The sequence below is a fragment of the Sturnus vulgaris genome, chromosome 2 (genome assembly GCF_052056855.1).
Source record: "Sturnus vulgaris isolate bStuVul1 chromosome 2, bStuVul1.hap1, whole genome shotgun sequence".
Classification (NCBI taxonomy): domain Eukaryota; kingdom Metazoa; phylum Chordata; class Aves; order Passeriformes; family Sturnidae; genus Sturnus; species Sturnus vulgaris.
In genome coordinates, this window is record NC_142244.1 from 29,469,822 (window position 1) to 29,488,664 (window position 18,843).

Consider the following 18,843-nt stretch of genomic DNA (forward strand, 5'->3'; position numbering starts at 1 on the left):
AGCCTCTTAATACTGTCTCTAAATTCCTTCCAGTTTTGGAAGCTTGAGACTAAACTTTGAAGACAAACTGATTTCCAGCATCACATCGCTTCTAGACCACAACCTGAAATTCTCAAAATAATTTTTAAGTGGTTGTTTCAAATACTGTGACCTGATGAACAGCTGAGTTTTACACTTCCATTCTACAGCATCTGCTGTGCACTGCCAGCAGCAAGTCCAGATGCAGGAGGAATTGCAGTGTATCCAAGATAAAAGTTAGAGAAACAGAACTAAGCCTGAAACTCAGAGAGATTGTTCAAGTCCATTGTAAGACTGAAATAAAGTGCAGTAGAAAAAGAACTGAAAAGTATTTTGTAAAAGGCAGCTCTGTGCTTTCAGAGATAATAATAGCCATTCTTTTTCAGTGGAAGCACAGATGATCTTTGTTAAAACACTCTTACAGTAAAAATCCTTTTCCTTTCATAGACATAGCAGTCAGATATTTTCTCATGTTTTGATTTTTAACTCTTCAATTAAGAAGAAAGTATAAAAATGCCTTTAACATCAGTCCTCAAGGAACCTGCAACATCCACAGAACCTTACACCTGCAATCTTAACCAGAACAGGTTGCAATTAATTTACTAATCAAATAAGTTCCAATCTCCCACAGGCATAAGGCATTTGCTGGGTTGCTAATCACTATGTTATTAAACATTAATGAAATGTTTTATTACTCTTGGCCTTCTCTTACACATGATGTAGCAGATGTTTCATGCAAACAGATTCCAAAGGACTTGCAAAACAAAATTATTTCTCCTCACTGTCAAAAAAGCCTTATTTATTTAGGGAGCAGGTAAGTGCTGCTTCCAATGTTTATTTTTCCTTTGTCTCAGGCCTACTGCTACATGACATGAGAATGCCTGATGTTACAAGTCATGGGGGGCTTTTATTTCAAGCCAACTGACTCCCTCAGACCTGAGAGATTTGAACAAGGTTCAAATCAGAAGACACAAAATAGGGAAACGGCAGGTGAAGACTGAGCCATCAGTAGTAAAAGTAGAGTTGAACCGCCAAGTGCAATAAGCCTGCAGATGATTATTTGCTAAGCAGAATTAAATTTTCAAGAAGCACAGTTTCTTAATAATGAGCTCCCAGATAACTAAGCTTTTAAAAGGTTAAGCATTCCCTGCTGAATTCAGAGGAAGGTTGGGCAGCTCCTCCTCTGGGGCTGGGGGAATGGGAGAAGAAATCAGCTCAACTCCAGCAGTGAAGTTAAAACTGGAACTTACACTCCTTACCTTATGCACCTACACAATAAGCTATTCTCCCCAAATTCACAGTGGGTTCCCCACGCCCTGGTTTGCTAAGTTTGCCACGAGCAGATAACGAAATCTATTAGCTACTGCTGTAACTAAGAAAACCACCACATGTGAATACCAGGTCTAAGATAAACCTAAAATAATAAATACCCTACCAAATTTCAGATGATAGCCCCACATATAAGAATGTTTCAACACTCCTTTGTAGTTTATATAGAAAACCAATTCAAGCTTCCCCAAATACGTATCTTCATATTAAAAGGCAGCAGCACATTCTTCCGAGAGCTGCAGAATAATTTCACTGGGTGATGTCTGCTAGATACAAACAACCTATCATACACTTGGAAAGTAAAAGCTAGCTATGTCAAAGTACAAATTTACAATAAGTTGTTGAAGAATTAATGTTCCATATTTGATAATACAGATTATCAGACTTCATGCTTGAGGGTTTTTTCTTAGTCAGCATTAGGGCTTTTCAAACGCTGTCCCATTTTTCAAGCAATTATTTCCTTCGGCAAAAAGGTGTCACAGCACTAAAATGAAAAGATTAGGAGATCTTCACATTCACTTCTAGCCTAAATTGGCCCAATAGAAAAAGTACAGAGAAAAAATAGTTTTAGTAACTATATGCATAACAAGGTGTGCTTTTTAATGACAAATTAAAAAGCACAGACACAGCTATGATTAGACTCACAACTTTGTCACACTAAAAAAATAGAGATCTCCAAAATAAAGAAAGGTACAGAAAGAAATTATTTCATATATCAGGTGAGCATCATGAATTTAAAGTGGCACACTTTTAGCAAATTTCAAAAGGCTACACTACCACCTCATGGGCTTCCAGTTTCAGAGATTTTCAAGCACCAGATCAAGCTGGACTAACACAGGGCAGGGGCAACCTAATTATCATGAAGCCCAGTTCTTCTTCCCCCAGTATGTACAAAAATCATACAATGACAGAATGGTTTGGGTCAGGAGGGACTTTGAGATCATCCAGGTCCAAACTCTCTGCCACAGGAAGGGATATCTCCCACTAGACCAGGTTGCTCAGAGCTCCATCCAACCCAACTTTGAACATTTCCAGGAATAAGGCATCCAGTTTCCCTGGGCAATCTGTTCCAGTGTCTAACCACTTCCACAATGAAGAATTACTTTTTAACATCCAATTAGGTTAGGTTAAACCTAACCTCCTTCAGTTTAAATCCATTCCCCCTTGCCCTGTCATACATGCCCTTGTAAAAAGTCCCTCTCCAGGTCTATTATAACCTCCTTCAGGCGCTGGTAAGCTGCTCTAGGATCTCCCTGGAGCCTTCTCCAGGCTGAGCAGCCCCAACTCTCTCGGTCTGTTTTCATAGGAGAGCTGCTCCAGGTAGCTTTGTGAGCATCCTGACTTCCATCTTGTGTCCAGAATAAAACGAGAACTTGCACACAACCCTGTAGCAAGTAAATGGAAGAGAACTGCTGGAAACAAGGGATTGATGGAACAAAGATTACTTGGTCAGACCAATCATCCAAAGGTTTGTCAGCAGCCATCACCAGATGATTCCAAGCAAGTTCCTAGTCATCTGGGACCCTAAAACCTGGAGACAGGACATTTAACTTCTCTTCACTGAACCTATAAGTTGCTTCCAAAAGTACAATCGTAAAAGAGAAGAGACTCAATGCAAGTCAATCACAAACTATGTCAGAAATTTCTTCCTACACCACCTACCACCTTTTCAACAGACTATGCATTCTTTTGTGTTTAAGACAGTGTTAGAGAAGATTCTCATAAGCTAATTCATTAAAACATCTACTGTTAATAATAATGCAAGTAGCAAAACCTTCACTGACCTTGCCAAGTATTTCCCAATACAAGATCTTATTTTCACTGATTAAGGTCTCCCACTACACATATCATGCAGAACAGACATGCTGTGGAGATGACCTGGAGTTGAGTAATGATCCTGCCCCTCTACTCAGCTTCACTAAGGCCACAGCTGGAGTGCTGTGTCCATTTCTGGGCTCCTCAGTCCAAGAGAGACATGGAGCTCCTGGAGTGGGTTCAGCAGAAGGCAACAAAAATGATGAAGGTACTGGAGCATCTTGATTATGAGGAATATCTGAGAGGGTCTGGGCCTGTTCAGCCTTGAGAAGAGACAATTAACAGGAGACCTCATCAATATCTGTAAGTACCTGAAGGGAGGGTGTCAAGAGGATGGATCCAGGCTTTTCTTGGCCGTGCCAAACCACGAGACAGGAGACAATGAGTAGAAACTGATGCACATGAAGTTCCACCTGAATATGAGGGAAGGACTTACTTACTGTGCTATTAACCACGCTCTAGAACAGGTTGCCCAGAGAGGTTGTGGAGTCTCCCTAACTGGAGATACTCAAGAACCATTCGGAAGCAATCCTATACCATGTGGTCTGGGATGACACTGCTTCAGCAGTGACCCACTGTGGTCCCTTACAACCTTGCCCATTTTGTAACTCTGTGAAATAATTTCCTTGCCCCGCATTCAACCAGTGAAAATATCTTTTTCCCATTTTGTTGAAATCAAACTCTCTACAAAGGGTGCTGAGACCCTTTTGCATTCAAAATACCAGTGGTATGAAATAATGAAGATTATTTCCTGCTGAGGATGTGATACTGCCTATCTTGCTTATGTAAGCAAGACAGTATTACTCCCTACACATTCTGCACACAAGATTAGGTTAAAACAAGAGTCACTGTATCTTGTGCTCACTGTATACTTATATTCAGGAAAATTCAAATAAATTTTAAAGGTGAATCAGTTAAAACTTTCTACATTGTTTAACTGGACAGCTGAATTCAGAAAGGTTTCAGACATACTTATTTCTCTTGGCAAGTTTATTATCTACTCAAGAAGTCAGCTACAGCATTATCATCCACAAACAGATCCATGCAGACAAGCCAGCAGGATAGCATGCCACAGCTCAGTGCTCCACCAGGAAGGGACTTTCTACTACCACCTGCACACGGCATTGTGCTTTTGGACTGTGTACAGGTTGTTTCCACTAGCAAAGAGGATTCTTTCCAAGAGACTGTCTTCAGTTTAAATCCAAATAAGTCCTTGCGCTGTTTAGCCTTCTTGCTAATTGATAGCCTTCATGCTGCCACAGAAATTGTTCAATGAATACACTGACTCTCTTATGCTTCCAACACTCCAGGGAACCCTCAACATGCCCTAGTATTTCCTCTGTCTCATACTATTTTCTTGTCCTACTAGATCTGTTAGCCCTGCATGAAAGCAGATAACCTTTATGCCTGTTACGCAGTTACAGAAACAGAGTCATTGCCTACCTGGAAATCCAGCATACTATCCGCAAATCATGTCCTTTCCTGCCCTTATATTGACTTAATAATAAAAAAAAAATTAAAAAACAAAAAACCCACAAACAAACAAAAGAAAAAAGAAGATAGTACCAAGTTCTTGACTATTTGCTGTGGCTCTTCAAATGCTGATTCCAAGCAACCTGTGTGGTTTCCTGCACATTGGGAAAGAATATTTCCATTTCATATGTTCTCATCCTTCTGCTTTTGCAGATATCTAAATGACAAGTAGATAGGGTTAATCAATTCAGTATAGTCATGGAAGCTCCAGGTCCCACAGGACAGGCAATTCTAATATAGGTTACTGTGATGTTGCACTACTAGAAGAATCTAACCTAGAAAGACTATGGAACTACTTTTTAAAAAACTACAGAGCTTCTAATACCATTGCCTCAACCAAAGATTATTATCTGTTGTTATAGTTGTTACCACCTTCTAATTTTATAACTCAGAATTGCTCACTATTTATAAAATATGTTCAGTAGAGCACTACAAAGAAAAAAGGAATTCTTCAGAAATATATGCTCACCTTAGTTCTCCTGCTCTACATTACATCCTGTTACGCCTGCCAGACTTCATTTGAAATGTGCTTACAAAGCTGCCCAGCATCAGAAAACAAAGCAAGTCCATCCACATAAGATACTGAACTGAATCTTCCATAACCTTCTCTAGCCCATGCACTACATTTTGGAGTAGCAAACTGCTATGTCCTCATTTCCACACCTGCATACTTACAACTAATTCCCATGGTAGTAAGCAACACATCTTTTTAAAGGTTCCTCTATTTTTTAACAGCAAACCTGAATTTTCCACTAAAGTGTCCACAGGCAATGTCAACATCCACTATGAAGTTTTACTCTAAAAAGGAAAAAATAAAGGAAAAACCTTTTTCTGTCCACTTGCAAGAAGTGCAACCGGTGGACAGCACAGCAAACAATATTCATGTCTCACTACAATACCCAGATAAGTTGCAATGTCCCACTTCAGGGATCAAGCAGCCTGCAACAAATTATCTCATTTATAAACGTGCTTACACTGTTAAACTCATCTGGTTTAAATGAGATGCTGTGCTCAAGCCCAAAAAACCTGGTACAACCTTCATGACTCAATGTGCCTGCTGAGATTAAAGGAAGATGAATGCAAAAGGGCCTGCCAACTCAGTCTGATAAGCAGATCCTTGGACAAATCTTTGAACGAAGAAAAAGAGGATGAGTCTTTGAAAGACATGAACTTACAGATTCTGTCTTCATCACTCGATAAAGCTTAGGAGGGAAAAGACCGAGCTGTTTTTGAAAGGGTGATTTTTGAAATTAAAAAAAAACCCTGAAATTAGATACAGCTGTTGTTTTCCACATGCATAGTTATGCTTCAGTGATTCAGACTGGATATTTATATTTTGACTAGTTAGCTCAGGACCTAAGCAGTCCAATCACCATGGCTAGGCTTTCAAATGAACAGCACAAATGAAGATGTGAAATGAGCATCTTTGTTGGGCCTGCAACAATTACACCTGGCTTCAATTCTTAGAAGAACTAGAGAATATAGATGTCTGTAGTCTGCTTATTTGCATCATGACACATATAAAGAGTCTCCATTACTTACCTCAGTTCACTGTACTAAGCACTACATAAACAAAAAACCACCCTGAAGAAAGCAGACTGCCTTTTCCTTAGTTAAAAGTCTGTAACATATGATAAAATATGATAAACATCACACCTCACATTTCACCTTAAAGAAGAGTCCCTTTTTTGCTCCTGGCCAAAAAAAACATTACAAATGTTGAATGATCACTTCTTTGATTTCACTCATTATATTTTAAAATAAGTATCAACACTGTGCCAAAGCATCAAGGATTGTAATTAGAATGTTCCTTAATAGAGTAAGTTTCTCATTACCTTTCTAGAAATATTTCTTATTTTGGGTTACTACATGATACAACTCTTACAAAACCACTCAAATAAAAATCAGATTCATTTTTATTTCCTTGATAGATCATACAGGAGAGTCTAGGTCATCCAACAAAACCTCAGTCTACATTATCCTTCAAATTTAATCTTCCAGTGTTCCAAATGGGCTATATTTCACTGCATAATGAAGACAGAAAATGTAATGGAAAAAACAAAGTGGAACAAAAACCCCAAAAAGCTTTCCTCAAAAACATGCAAAGTAAAGTAGAAGAAAAGTAATTCTTTGTATTGTGTAGGCTGGAAATAATTCCACTGGTCACAAACATCTCACCTTCTCAGTCATCAGGGACCAGGAAGTATCCAAGTCACACGAAAAGAATGGCAGCATTGCTAATTTTAGAATATGCCCAACAGCCTGAACGGTCTCTGTACTTTAGATGCTTGGCAAAATATTTAAAAGAGCTTCCTTTTATTATTTTCCCATGTCTTGGTACTACTTTTCCAAGAAGCAATGGGCAGTGCCTTTAGCAGCAAAGAAAACAATTATCCATTACATGGCTCTCCAAGTTCTGAACACTTCCCAGGAGCATGCCCTTTGGTTATAGTGTCAGGTCTACTCGAGAAAACAACTGGAAAACAAAAATTACTCCCACATTTTCACATTTACTTAAACCTTCCTCATTTTGTTTGCTGACTTTGAGTTAATCCTCTTCAAGGAAGAGTCACAAATTAAAAAAACTCAATTACAGCTCAATTAAAAGGTTTTAAACAACGCCAAAAGCGCTGAACTACAGCGCAGTGCTGGAGGGCAGGGCAGAGCTGTCTTGGTGACACATAAATGAAAAGACCGTCCTCTTCTTTGCATCCAGGAAGCCTCCACTGAACAGCAGGTGGATCTCTTCTATCCTTTCCATGACTAGCATTTTATACGTTATCCCTTCTTTCCCACCAAGTGTAATAGCTGCCACAGCAGGATATCTGAATAACAAATACCGAGCTCAAAAAGGACATGGAGTTTGCCGCTGCCTGATTTAGCAGCCATCCATTTTAAAGGCAAAAAAAGCCAGTGTTCCCTGGCAAAAAACAAAGACAAATTATTTAATTATATATTCCAATCATGCTCCAAGACTGGAATGTTGCACCAAAGTAAGCAAGTAAGAGAGCAAGCAAGAGCCACAGGTAGGTAATGTCGCTAGGTATAAAGACTGTTTATGCTAAATCTTCCATAGCCAGGCAATCTCAGCTGTGGGACTTCCAAAAGAGAATACATAATGGTACAACCAAGAGCCTTGAACTATCTGCACGCACCAAACATCCAAGCAGTCTCAAAAGCACCATTTTCATCCCATCAAGCTAATTCTTATTTATACTCTATGCAATACTCTTTTTCCTAACTAGGCGACATGGGTAGAAGGTTCCTCCTGGGACACCATTTCCACCCAACACCTGTATTGATGCCCAAGCTCTCAAGAGCATTAAACCATCCTGCTCTCTGCCTGATCATTACAGCTTCTACTCCAAAATGAAAAAAAGATAAAACTAGCTTAGAATTTAGATATAGCCTCATACACAGTCAACCACAGTCAATCCCTGAGCTTCAGAAGGACTTCAGGAATTTTACTGTGACTTTTTAGATGACCAAATTCAGGCTCCATTCACAAAATAAAGACTGCCCTTAATTCCCCACTTGCACTGGTTGCACATTTAGAAAGTCAACTCCATTGCCACACTATGACTGTCAGCCATTAAATATTTTATTTTTAATAAGAACGAGAACTCAAATCTGCTCAATCATCTTGTAATCTCCCAGCCTCAGAAATGCAAAGATATAGAGCCTCTATGGTAGTGATCCTGAAAGGCTGCCAAAAGATCTCACCATAAAACACTACAAAATGAAGAACATTAAAATCAATTTTTACCGTTGTTACACAGACCTAAAATCCATGCTATAATCAAGGCTCTCTCTAAGTAGCAAGTGTGACCCAGACATAAAACTGCTTAATAAATATAAAATAGAGAGGTTATCCCTATTGCCTGCAGAGTTACCGTTTTGCTATGCCAGTCCTTCTCAGGCACTTAGAGGCAGCAATGTTAAAAAGTCAAAGGAAAGGAAATTATATTTCAAAACTGAACTTAATTTGACCATAATCAAGAATTCTGCAACGTCCCAGTACACCCTTACAGTTATAATATGCTATCAGTATGTGGGAGAGTTACAGCTATTTATGTGCTTTAAACTGCATTTCCATAGCTTGATGGGTTTGGAATTCTTTTGAACGTCACTCTCCACTCTGAATGTCATTAATTCAGGATAGCATCCATTTAACCTGTGTCTCTCAAAACAGTCTCTAGCTAATTTAGGAATGTACATATAGAATATGTATTTCATAGCCTATATAAAAATATATGCATTTTATGAAAGTCAGACATATACTATCACTTCCTTTAGAAGACCTGAGAGACAAAGAGAAATAAACCAAAGCATAATTGGAGCAGCTGAATGAGTAATCTGAAGTAGTGGGGCAAAAGACTTTTTATAATTGTAACGTATCATCCGGCTCTTTTTTTTGGTCAGTAAATTCACACAGGACAGACAGGTTTAATTTTAGTCTCAAGTTATACACTAGAAGTGAGCAAGAAGAGAGAATAAAACAAGATAGCTATTTTGTCAGTTAAGTCCCATCTTGGTCCTAGTCTAGAGAGTACCACAGAAAAATTCATGGAAATAGAAAAGCTCAAAACCCAAAATAAATGCACCATTTAAACTGTGGCATGGATCTATAAAAAGCCTCATGCAAATATCCATGGGGCAGGAGCAGAAAAACCCTCAAGAGCTCTTTCGATTCCTCCCTTTTTAAATAACACACTCCTAGGGCCTATTTCCCTACTAACATGTGGGTTTCCACATGGGAACGTGTGGAAACATTTCTCAACACACACAAAGCCACATCTGCAGATGAAGAGCATTTCCTCATCTTTCCTAGGCCAGTTGCGGCTGGATGACACTGCATTCCATGGACATTAATTATCAGTCCAAACTCCTCAGCTAAAATGGAGAAAACTGAAATCAATGCTCATAGCACAAACTCCATTTCATCCTATGTGCCAAACTGAAGACCTATTTTGCATTAACAGTTATTATGCATCCAATTCAGCTGTCAGATTTGAAAACATTTGCAGGAGCAGCCATACCTACAAATAATTTTATTATACAGACTTCAAAATAATACAAAGTTAGAATATGATTCTTGGCGTTCTTAGATCTTCTAGTGTGTAAGTATGTCCAGGGAGGTTACAGCTGATACAATGAACAGTACACAATGCTTTCTTCAAAGACCGTCAAAAGCAAGGGTAAACAGATTTTTTACCCATTAGGAAAGTTTGAGAAAATCGGTTGTGAGTGAGAATTCAGATCTCTACCCAGGCTTTTTGGTTGCTGTGAACAGACAGGCACTGCAACTGCAATTACAGCTAATGAATTGGCTCAAATAAGCTTCCAGGAGACAGCCAGATCAAGTACTGCTGTAAGAAAAGCTATTATCTTGGTAAATGTCTCTCATTATCAGGCTAAACTAAGTTGGACCAGAGCTACAAATCTGGCCTCTATACAAGAGTTAAAGCATAGATTAGAAAAAAACTCTCTGAAAGCAAACATAGCCCTCCAGCTGTTTAGGAGATGGAAAAAAAAAACCTGAACACATGCCCAGGCATCTCCCATTCTGGAATCTTATCTGATAGCCTCAGTCTTAAGGAGGGACTGCATCCCCTTAGATGAGGACAGCTAGGAATTCAAGGGCAGTTTTGATCAGGCGTGATTATCTTTCTACTGCTGCTTTTACAAATGTTTGCAGTATTTGCTGAAGTCACTGAAAAGTATTTTCAGCCTTCCATCCCCACCTGTGATACAAACATAAACCATCTCATTAGTCAGAAGACAGATCTATTGTTCTAGTGCTCTTTCTGGCTATTTAACAATAGAATTAAGGTATCATTTACAGAGTAACACCTTCATGATAGTGTTACGAACAGTGATTCACTATTCCTCAGATCTTCAAAGTAGCTATGATGTGCAAGTTCTCAAAGATTTAAAAGAAAGGTGCTTAAATGTTACTAATTCTCATCACCATGTTTTTCCTTTGTGACTTTTTAACCCATGGGTGATTCCACATCAACTGAGATAGAGTAAATAAAGGCATTCTTCTAAGAGAAGGCCTTAGAGATTAATGTTTGAATATTCAATGATCCTTAGCGATATGAGAGAACTCAGCTAGCTCCCACATAGATTCAATTAAAAAAAGAAGTTCAGTCCTTAGTTCAGAGATAACAAGAGGTCACAGTGAAAGATAATCATGAATACATCAGAGCAAATCCAACATCTAGACTGTATTCAAGACTTTAAACACTAACTTAAGATGAAGATAGCGTTCATTCTGAACCTCTGTGATAACTTTCAATTCCCTTCTAGGAGTGAAGTAGGAGGGAAAAGAAGGATCCAGAGTGACCTCCGTAACTACCAGAAAGGAGTTTGTAGTTAAGTGGGGGTTGGTCTCTTCTCCCAGGCAACCACCAACAGGATGAGAGGGCACAGTCTCAAGCTGAACCAAGGGAGGTTTAGGCTGGACATCAGGAGAAATTTTTTCACAGAATGGTTATTAAACTTTGGAATGGACTACCCAGGGAAAGTGGTGGAGTCACCATCTCTGGAGGTGTTCAGGAAACAGCTGGATGTGGTACTTAGTGCCATGGTCTAGCTGACAAGGTGGTGATCAGTACAAGGTTGGAATCAATCCTGGAGGTCTTTTCTATAACTTCAATATCCACTTGTGTGCTTGGAAGAAAGGGTCCCCAACTCAGGAACATAAAAATAAAGAGTCAAGGCTTCTGTGAGATATCCAGCAGTAACAATGGCTTCTCTTCAACTGTACCTTCAACAATTACATGACAAAGCTACGATTCATGAGTCTGGAAGATGGATCTGCTAAAACATTAAAAAGCAAGATGATGCACACATCCTGTCTGAACCTAACTAAGGGAAACCAAACCTGCACTGAAGAGACAGTGATACCACTTCCCTTAAAGCTTTACAACTGGGTTCCCCAACAAATATCAAGAGGCTGGGTGTCAAACTCCTGTCTGCTTGTCACTATATAGACATGACTATCCATAGCACAAGCTTACAGACTGCAAAACAAAACTTGTTTTAACTCTTCTTTCAGTCAGGTTACCAGAGTAACTTGGGTACATCCCTCCTCAAAACAGCTCAGATACACCAACAGTGGCCTTAACAGACTGAAGTTCCCTGAAATGAAGCCTTTTCTTCCAGTGTAATGCTACTATCTGTTGCATCTTCACTGGCTATGTATAACCAAGAGCTAAGAAACAAGCTAGGGGGAAATCAGATTAAGTGGAACTAATGCAACCCAATTTGAAGTCATATTCTCACAGTGGTCTGTTAACCACTGAGATTCTGAGAGTAAAAGATGCAAATCATTAATTAACAGATCCACTTTTTCATATGCATATTTACAGAATTATACCTTCAACCATAAGCAGAGACACAAAACCTAATATGAAAAAAATGGGCCAGCTTTAGATTTCTGAATGCTTTAAAGAGAAAAGTCTCTTGAAAAGTTAACAGAACTTGAAAACCTAAACACCTAGTAATTTTTCAATGGAAATTCTTCCTTGTGGTTTTACATTTTTCATGGGAGCTGCTATGATCAAAGTTGTTGTAAATAAGTTAACACAAACAGCAGATATGGGCTACTTCAAAAAGGATCCTTTTATACTAAGCAGCTTGATGTATCTGAGGCAGGAACTGAAGGAAAGCTGCTGCTTTCAGTAGCATTTCAAGCAGCTCACAGAAGTACACACACCAGCTGAGAAAGAAAGAAACCAGAACCTCAACACAGACTTATTTTTCCATCCTGCTGCTTTATCGGGCTTTAAGGCTCAAATTAACACTAAGACTTTACATATTAAAAAACCCAAACAAACAAAAAACAACAACAAAAAACCCAAACAAACAAAAAAAGATCAAAACACAACAAAAAAACCCCAAACCAAAACAAAGAAACATTAAATATGCAAATACTCACAACATCTATTCCTTCCATAACTAAAAATAGGAAAGAGCACTGCCTACTATTCAGTGGCCTCAGCTTTAGCAATGCAGTGCTTCACATTTATGGACCATCAGGGCCCTAGTTTGACATCCTCTCACACTACAGAAAATCTGCATATTTAAATAATTCAGGCAACTAAGTCAAGGCCACACACGGTTGGATGGCTAAACCAAGGCAGTCCCTTAATGATTTGACAGACTGGATGGCATGAATGGTTCCCGTTACAGAATTTGGCTTTCTCTTGCTGCATCCTTTATGTCTGTGTGAGCCATTAACAAGAAATGTGATGCCCAATCTAGACTGTTTTGAAAAGGTGCAGGAGTACAAACTCTCTTCATCACTTAGATTTCAATAGCCCAGTGCTAAAAGCAGAAACACCAAGTACTGCAATTCAGATACAAGAAATTTAACTACTTATTCTCAGTCAGCTGTGAAATATTTCTAGCAATGCACACATTCACTCTATTAATATTTCTTAAAAACCTTAATGGAATGACAGAAATAAAAAATAACTATTAATACTAACAGATCACTTTGCTTATTATTGGTTTTCGCACGATTAGACAGCAACATGACAGACTTAATCTGAAGAATATTCCAATGAAAATGCTAGCACTAAGGCAGACCAAGAATTTTTATGCTACCAGTATTTTCTTTTCAAGCATCACAATTAGGCTGTGTGACTTGAGGGCCTACACTAACACATGGATGAAAATAATTGAAAATACTATGAATCTTTTAAATCCACCTATTGATGCTTTGCATAAGAACCTATTATTATGCATTTGTGGGATAGAAGCAGAAACACAGTATAGATCTGTGAAAGCCACATCATTGTCTTTTGGAAATTTTGCCATTTGAAAGCACTTTGGCCCCGAAGTTTATGTACAGCTGCCTTACACTATTTTTCAAAGAGAACCATCCCTCTCACTGCTGCTAAACTTTTAACTGAAAACAAAATCCAAAACCCACCACTCCAAAAATATAACTTCCATAAGAGTTAGTTAATTAAACAAATAAATAATTTCACAGATTAATGACAAACAGAACATAGTTTGTGAATTACTCATTTAAGTATTGGGTAATTGCCCAAAATGACATTATTTAATTCCTCACACTTATTATGGAGAACTAGTTTCCTGAAGGCAGAACTACAAACTGAAATTAAGCATAAATCTCTAGGTGGTACTTTATTTATTCCCTTCAATGACTTACTACTATTCCTACAAATACTATTGCTGTACATAAAGCTGAACTCTAGACACACACATTCTAAAATCCAGAACAATTCAGAGATCTCGTTTAAAGCACAGGCATGCAGGAACTGCAATGTCAAACTGAAGAACCACTGAACTGCAATGAGGGAGTAGAAAGAAGGAGCATTGCAAACTATCTTTACCATCACAGAAACTGTAAGACTCAACTCTTCAGCACTGACTTAACATTCAACTTCGTTCTGATCTGACCGATGCTGGGAGGCTGAGTTGTCATAGCAATGGAAAAGGAAAAAAGAAAAAAAGGCAACCCCTCTCTGGTAATTGCAGCTTTCAAGCTAGCTTTAAACCTGGAAAAAAGCATCTCAGCTGCCTGACAGAGATCTAAAATTGGCAACTGAGGCGCATATTCCAAACCAACACAATAACTGCTCTCCACATTCACAAAATGCAGCAAGAGCCCAGAAGTTACACTCTCTTGGGACTTCCTAAAATTTCTGAATCACGTCCTTTCAGTTTCAAGACTATCTGCTGGCTCTTCTCAAAGCATTTTTTGAAGAAATCATGACTAAGGAATTATACTTGTACCAAGTACACATGTACCAAGGCAAATACATCACAATAGACAACCACAGGGATAAGAACGCACCAGCCAGAAGCATAAAGCAGAAAATTTCATTCATGATTCAAGTATCAGGAAGCAACTTTCATACATTACTTTCCTCTTGTTGCTTATCCACCACTGGGATCAGAGCAGACTGGTATTTCTAAAGTGTCCCCTCCTCTCTTCCTTCAGAAAGCGATAAAAAAATCAAGCAAGCTATCATCACGTTTGGCTGCCTACAGTAAGATTGACTTTTCCCCCTCAATAATTGCTGAATTGGGAGTATGTATTAATGAGAAGGGAGTGGCAGATTTCCTTAAGGAAGTCCCCTGACCAGGCCTTAGATCTGGACTCGAGCAGCCAAGCAAGTATGGCAACAGCCCAGATGAGCTGCACCCACAGCTCAGCTCTCTGAACACGAGAGCTGGTCTGCTCCTACAGTGCACTCGAACCATTCAGCCAACAGACTTTCAAAGTTCCCTCTTTAACTGGTAAATTATGTGGTCCTGCATTTACTGCCTAGATCAGGCATTCCCAAAGAGTGGCACACCCTGAAGTAATTGTTTGCTATTCTTAATATAAGATAAATCTGTCTAAGTTCAAAATCTGTCCAGGCAGAGGCTTCCATCCAGCCTGCAAGAATTTTTACCTCCTGCCAAAATAGCATACACTTCTAGATCAGAATGTGAAAGGAATGGAAGGACTAAACTGACAAACAATGGGAAAAACTAGGGAGCTCAGACCAAAGGTAGATGATGCTGTGCAGCTAGGAGAGAAGTTTGTGATAACAATATGAAAAAATACGTAACTTGGGTACTACTGCATATGTGATCCATACAAATAAAGAGGTTTATGGAAGTATTTTTAAATTAATGCTATCTAACTGCAAACCTACACATGGAGTCAACCACTAACTATACCTGGTTTAGAGATATTGAGACTTCCAGGTATTGGATGTTCTCAGCTTGTATTATCAAATGTAGACAATTAATTTAGAGTCCAAACTGGAAACACCCTACTTAGCTTTTCAGTTTAGCTGTTTTGCTTTAACAAAGAAAGGGCTTCTATTCAAGAGATGTAATTTTTCATCACTTAAAGAAACACTCCAAAATAAAGATACATAGCCAGATAACAAAATGTCACTGAACCAACTACCAAAACAAAAAGCAATCAAAGACCAACATTTTACTCTAGATGTCCAAGAAAAACTAATTTTTTAAAAAAGTTAGATGCCACAAACTATTAATATCTGACGGTCAGGAACTAAAATGCTTGGCCAAGTTTTCATATTACACACTGCAAAACTCCAGAGTTACAAGACTAAAGAAATAAAAGATTCTTGTCAAAAGAACTAGCTGACATCTACCAAGCATGACAGGGTATAGGAAAGATCCCAACCCTCCCCCTTAAACCTATGCAATGGGAAGAGACCAAAAAAGCTCCTTTTAAGTACTAGGTTTAGAATTTGTTTTTCCTTTTCTGTTTCACCTCTTCTTTATTCTCCTAAAATAAGGCATTCTTACATCATATTTCATGCTTCCCAAGTACTAATTACCTTCAACCCATAATACAGTCCAGAAATAACTCAGATATAAGCACTATGTGAGAACTTTATATGCCTTCCTCAATTAGAAGTAAACGATTCTGCATTACTTTAAATGTATCTTTCCCATTTTTCAACTAATGCATCTGTGATATGCTGATGCCTGCAGTGATAGCATCAATTTGAAGACTTGAGGAGAAGACATTCACTAATGCCTTTGAAACACCTCAAAACAATGCTTTTTTCTACCAAAAAAGGACACAAATGACAAACATTACCAGTGAAACTAGCTGTGCATGAGGTCTTACTGTGAAAACCAGAAATGTTAAAACCAGTATCTCTGCTATCATGCACTGCTTGCACAAGTTGATCTGCAGGCCACCTGGCTATAAGGGAAAGCAGTCAAGCACATTAAGTATCAAGCTGAGGACTAACAGAAGTGATGAGGTGGCTTATGGTTCTTAACTTTTATTTGGTTTAAAAATCGTTAATAAAAAGATTCCTCCGTGGAAGGCTACTTGTTTAGAATTAAGGATGACTAGCCTATTAAAATCACCAACACACTTACAAATCAGGTAACAAGAGAAGTAAGTGATCTTCAGGCCAAACTGCCCTGGGCTCAGTATTTGTTATCTTCTTGCTTGGCTTTCACAATTTCTGATTTACTCAAATATAGCCTTCAACTTTATAGGTGCAGCAGCTAAGAGCAAAGGCTTCTGTTCCTTCCAGCAGTTTAATTACTAATGATTGGAGAAGAGTTTTGCTAGAAAAAAGTAACCTTAAGACAAGGCTGTCCCTTGTTTTCACAGCTCACTGTCTGGGAAATCTGATCTGCAACTTGGAAACAGTACATCAAATCAGGATTCTTAGCTTCCTGATTTGCACTAATATGAATAATCATAGCAACTCACTGGTTTTCTAATTAAACTACTGCTTTATCATAAGCCATCTGTTTAATCTTTAGTCCCAAAAATTTTTATGTGTATTTATGTGCTCCAACGAAAATAAATTAAGAAAAACAAAAACACTGCCATCAAAGACATGGAAAAGGAGATAACATTAATGAAAATACTATGAACTTAGGCATAGGCTCACCTTAAATCTTTTATCCTGCAGGACTTTCTTAATGGCCACAAGCTCTCCTGAATCACAGAGTTTGGCTTGATACACAACACCAAAAGATCCATTTCCAATCACCTTGGTGTCTGTGTAGCTGACTTCTTGTGGTCGGTCCGGACCTTGTCCAGGAGTTGCCACTACTGTAGTCACTTTGCTGCCATCTTTGTCTCCTGCAAAGCAAGAGATGCACAAATAATCAAAATACATGCATAGACAAGATGAACAACAAGACTAAAACACAGACGGGTAAGACAAAGATTTAGATCAGCATATGGACTTCAATATTGTAGAGAAAAATACAAAACCTCTGACAAAATGCAAAGGAAACTGAGCATGTTTTTTACCAATATATATTAAGTGGTGACAATTTTTCATTTAGATTATTGCTAACAAAAATTTGCTCTCCAGAAGCAAATAATTGAGCAACAAAATGTAATGCAAAAAGAAGCCAAGTATTTATCCCTACATCTGATTATCAAGTAAGTGATATTAAACACAGTGTTGTTTGCATTATCAAAATGAAACATTTTCCCATATTTTTCCTATAATTGAAGAAACCAAACTGCCAGTATGAGCTCAGATCAGCACTCTGATCTTTACAGGCATTTATCTAGCAACAAAAACCAGGAGCACTTTAAGTTTTCTACAAATCCACCCACATGTAAAGCTTCAGCTTGCAGCACTAGGAATCTTAACCTTTGTCAAACCTGGCTGTGTGCACCTTAAGCAAAACCTAGGCTGAACCACATGGCACAGCCCTGTTCCTCCCTTCTTCCATGCCTGGACTTCCTTACAAAGAAGGGAGGCACTTGCTGGGGCAGGGGAAGAAGGGGGAGAGGGATGACAACAGCAGGCACTTGGCTGATATCTCAAGATGAATCAGAACACAGCCAGGGACAGTGCTCAGGATGCAAGATCGCAGTGGAAGCTGCACAGCTGAATGTGCTTTGGCACAGATGCAACAGCAGTAGGTTTTACTGGCATTTTCCCAGCTGCTTTCCCACCAAAAGACGCAAGCCACTATCATCTACCTAAAAACAGACTCTGAAAAGGAAGCTTATCTCATCTCTACCCAACATGCAGGCAACTCCTTGTGTCCGACTTAAAACACATTTGTTTGTACAGCCCAGCACAATGTTTGCAGCTTGTGCAATGCTGCAACCTCATGATCATCTTGTGTACCAAACTCTCCTCTGCAGAGCTGCTGCCTGTCCAATCCTCAGCCACTTTCCACTTACACACCTGATCGCTCTTATCAAAGCCTAATATTCTGCATTTGTCCCGACTGAACTGCATCCAAGGTTACTGAACTCTCTTGCCAGCTTATCACATCCTCCAAACACAGTCACTACCCAGAGATCCATTTCCTGATGCTACATGAAATTTACCTAAGAAATTGGTGAAAACTGGTGAATCCTATTAGATTGTCTAAAAGCCCTGCAAAAACCCATAGAATAGCTCATCCTGTTTTTTCTTGAACCGTCTGTTATGCTCAGACAAAATAATCAAATCATTTTGTATGCCTTTCATGGGATTTCCCATAGTCCATTGTTTTTCTAGATTTCTCATGAGAAAATTAGTTTGAAAACTTCAGTCAAAATGCCCAGATCTACTACTACTTCTGCACTTAGAAGATTCAGAAAAAAAGAAGGTGGCTTGACATAATTTCCTCCTGAAAAATCCACATTAACTACTA

The 18,843-nt window shown here is 38.7% G+C and overlaps 1 protein-coding gene across 2 annotated transcripts in view; it reads right to left on the reverse strand.

Annotated features, from left to right (window-relative positions):
* GSK3B (glycogen synthase kinase 3 beta) overlaps positions 1-18,843 on the reverse strand; it is a 150,643-nt gene that overhangs the window by 77,174 nt on the left and 54,626 nt on the right. For both annotated transcript variants that reach the window (XM_014888881.2, XM_014888883.2), the window contains exon 2: positions 17,124-17,317. In XM_014888881.2, the coding sequence (XP_014744367.1) occupies positions 17,124-17,317 (194 nt within the window). The remainder of the gene's footprint in view (positions 1-17,123; positions 17,318-18,843) is intronic.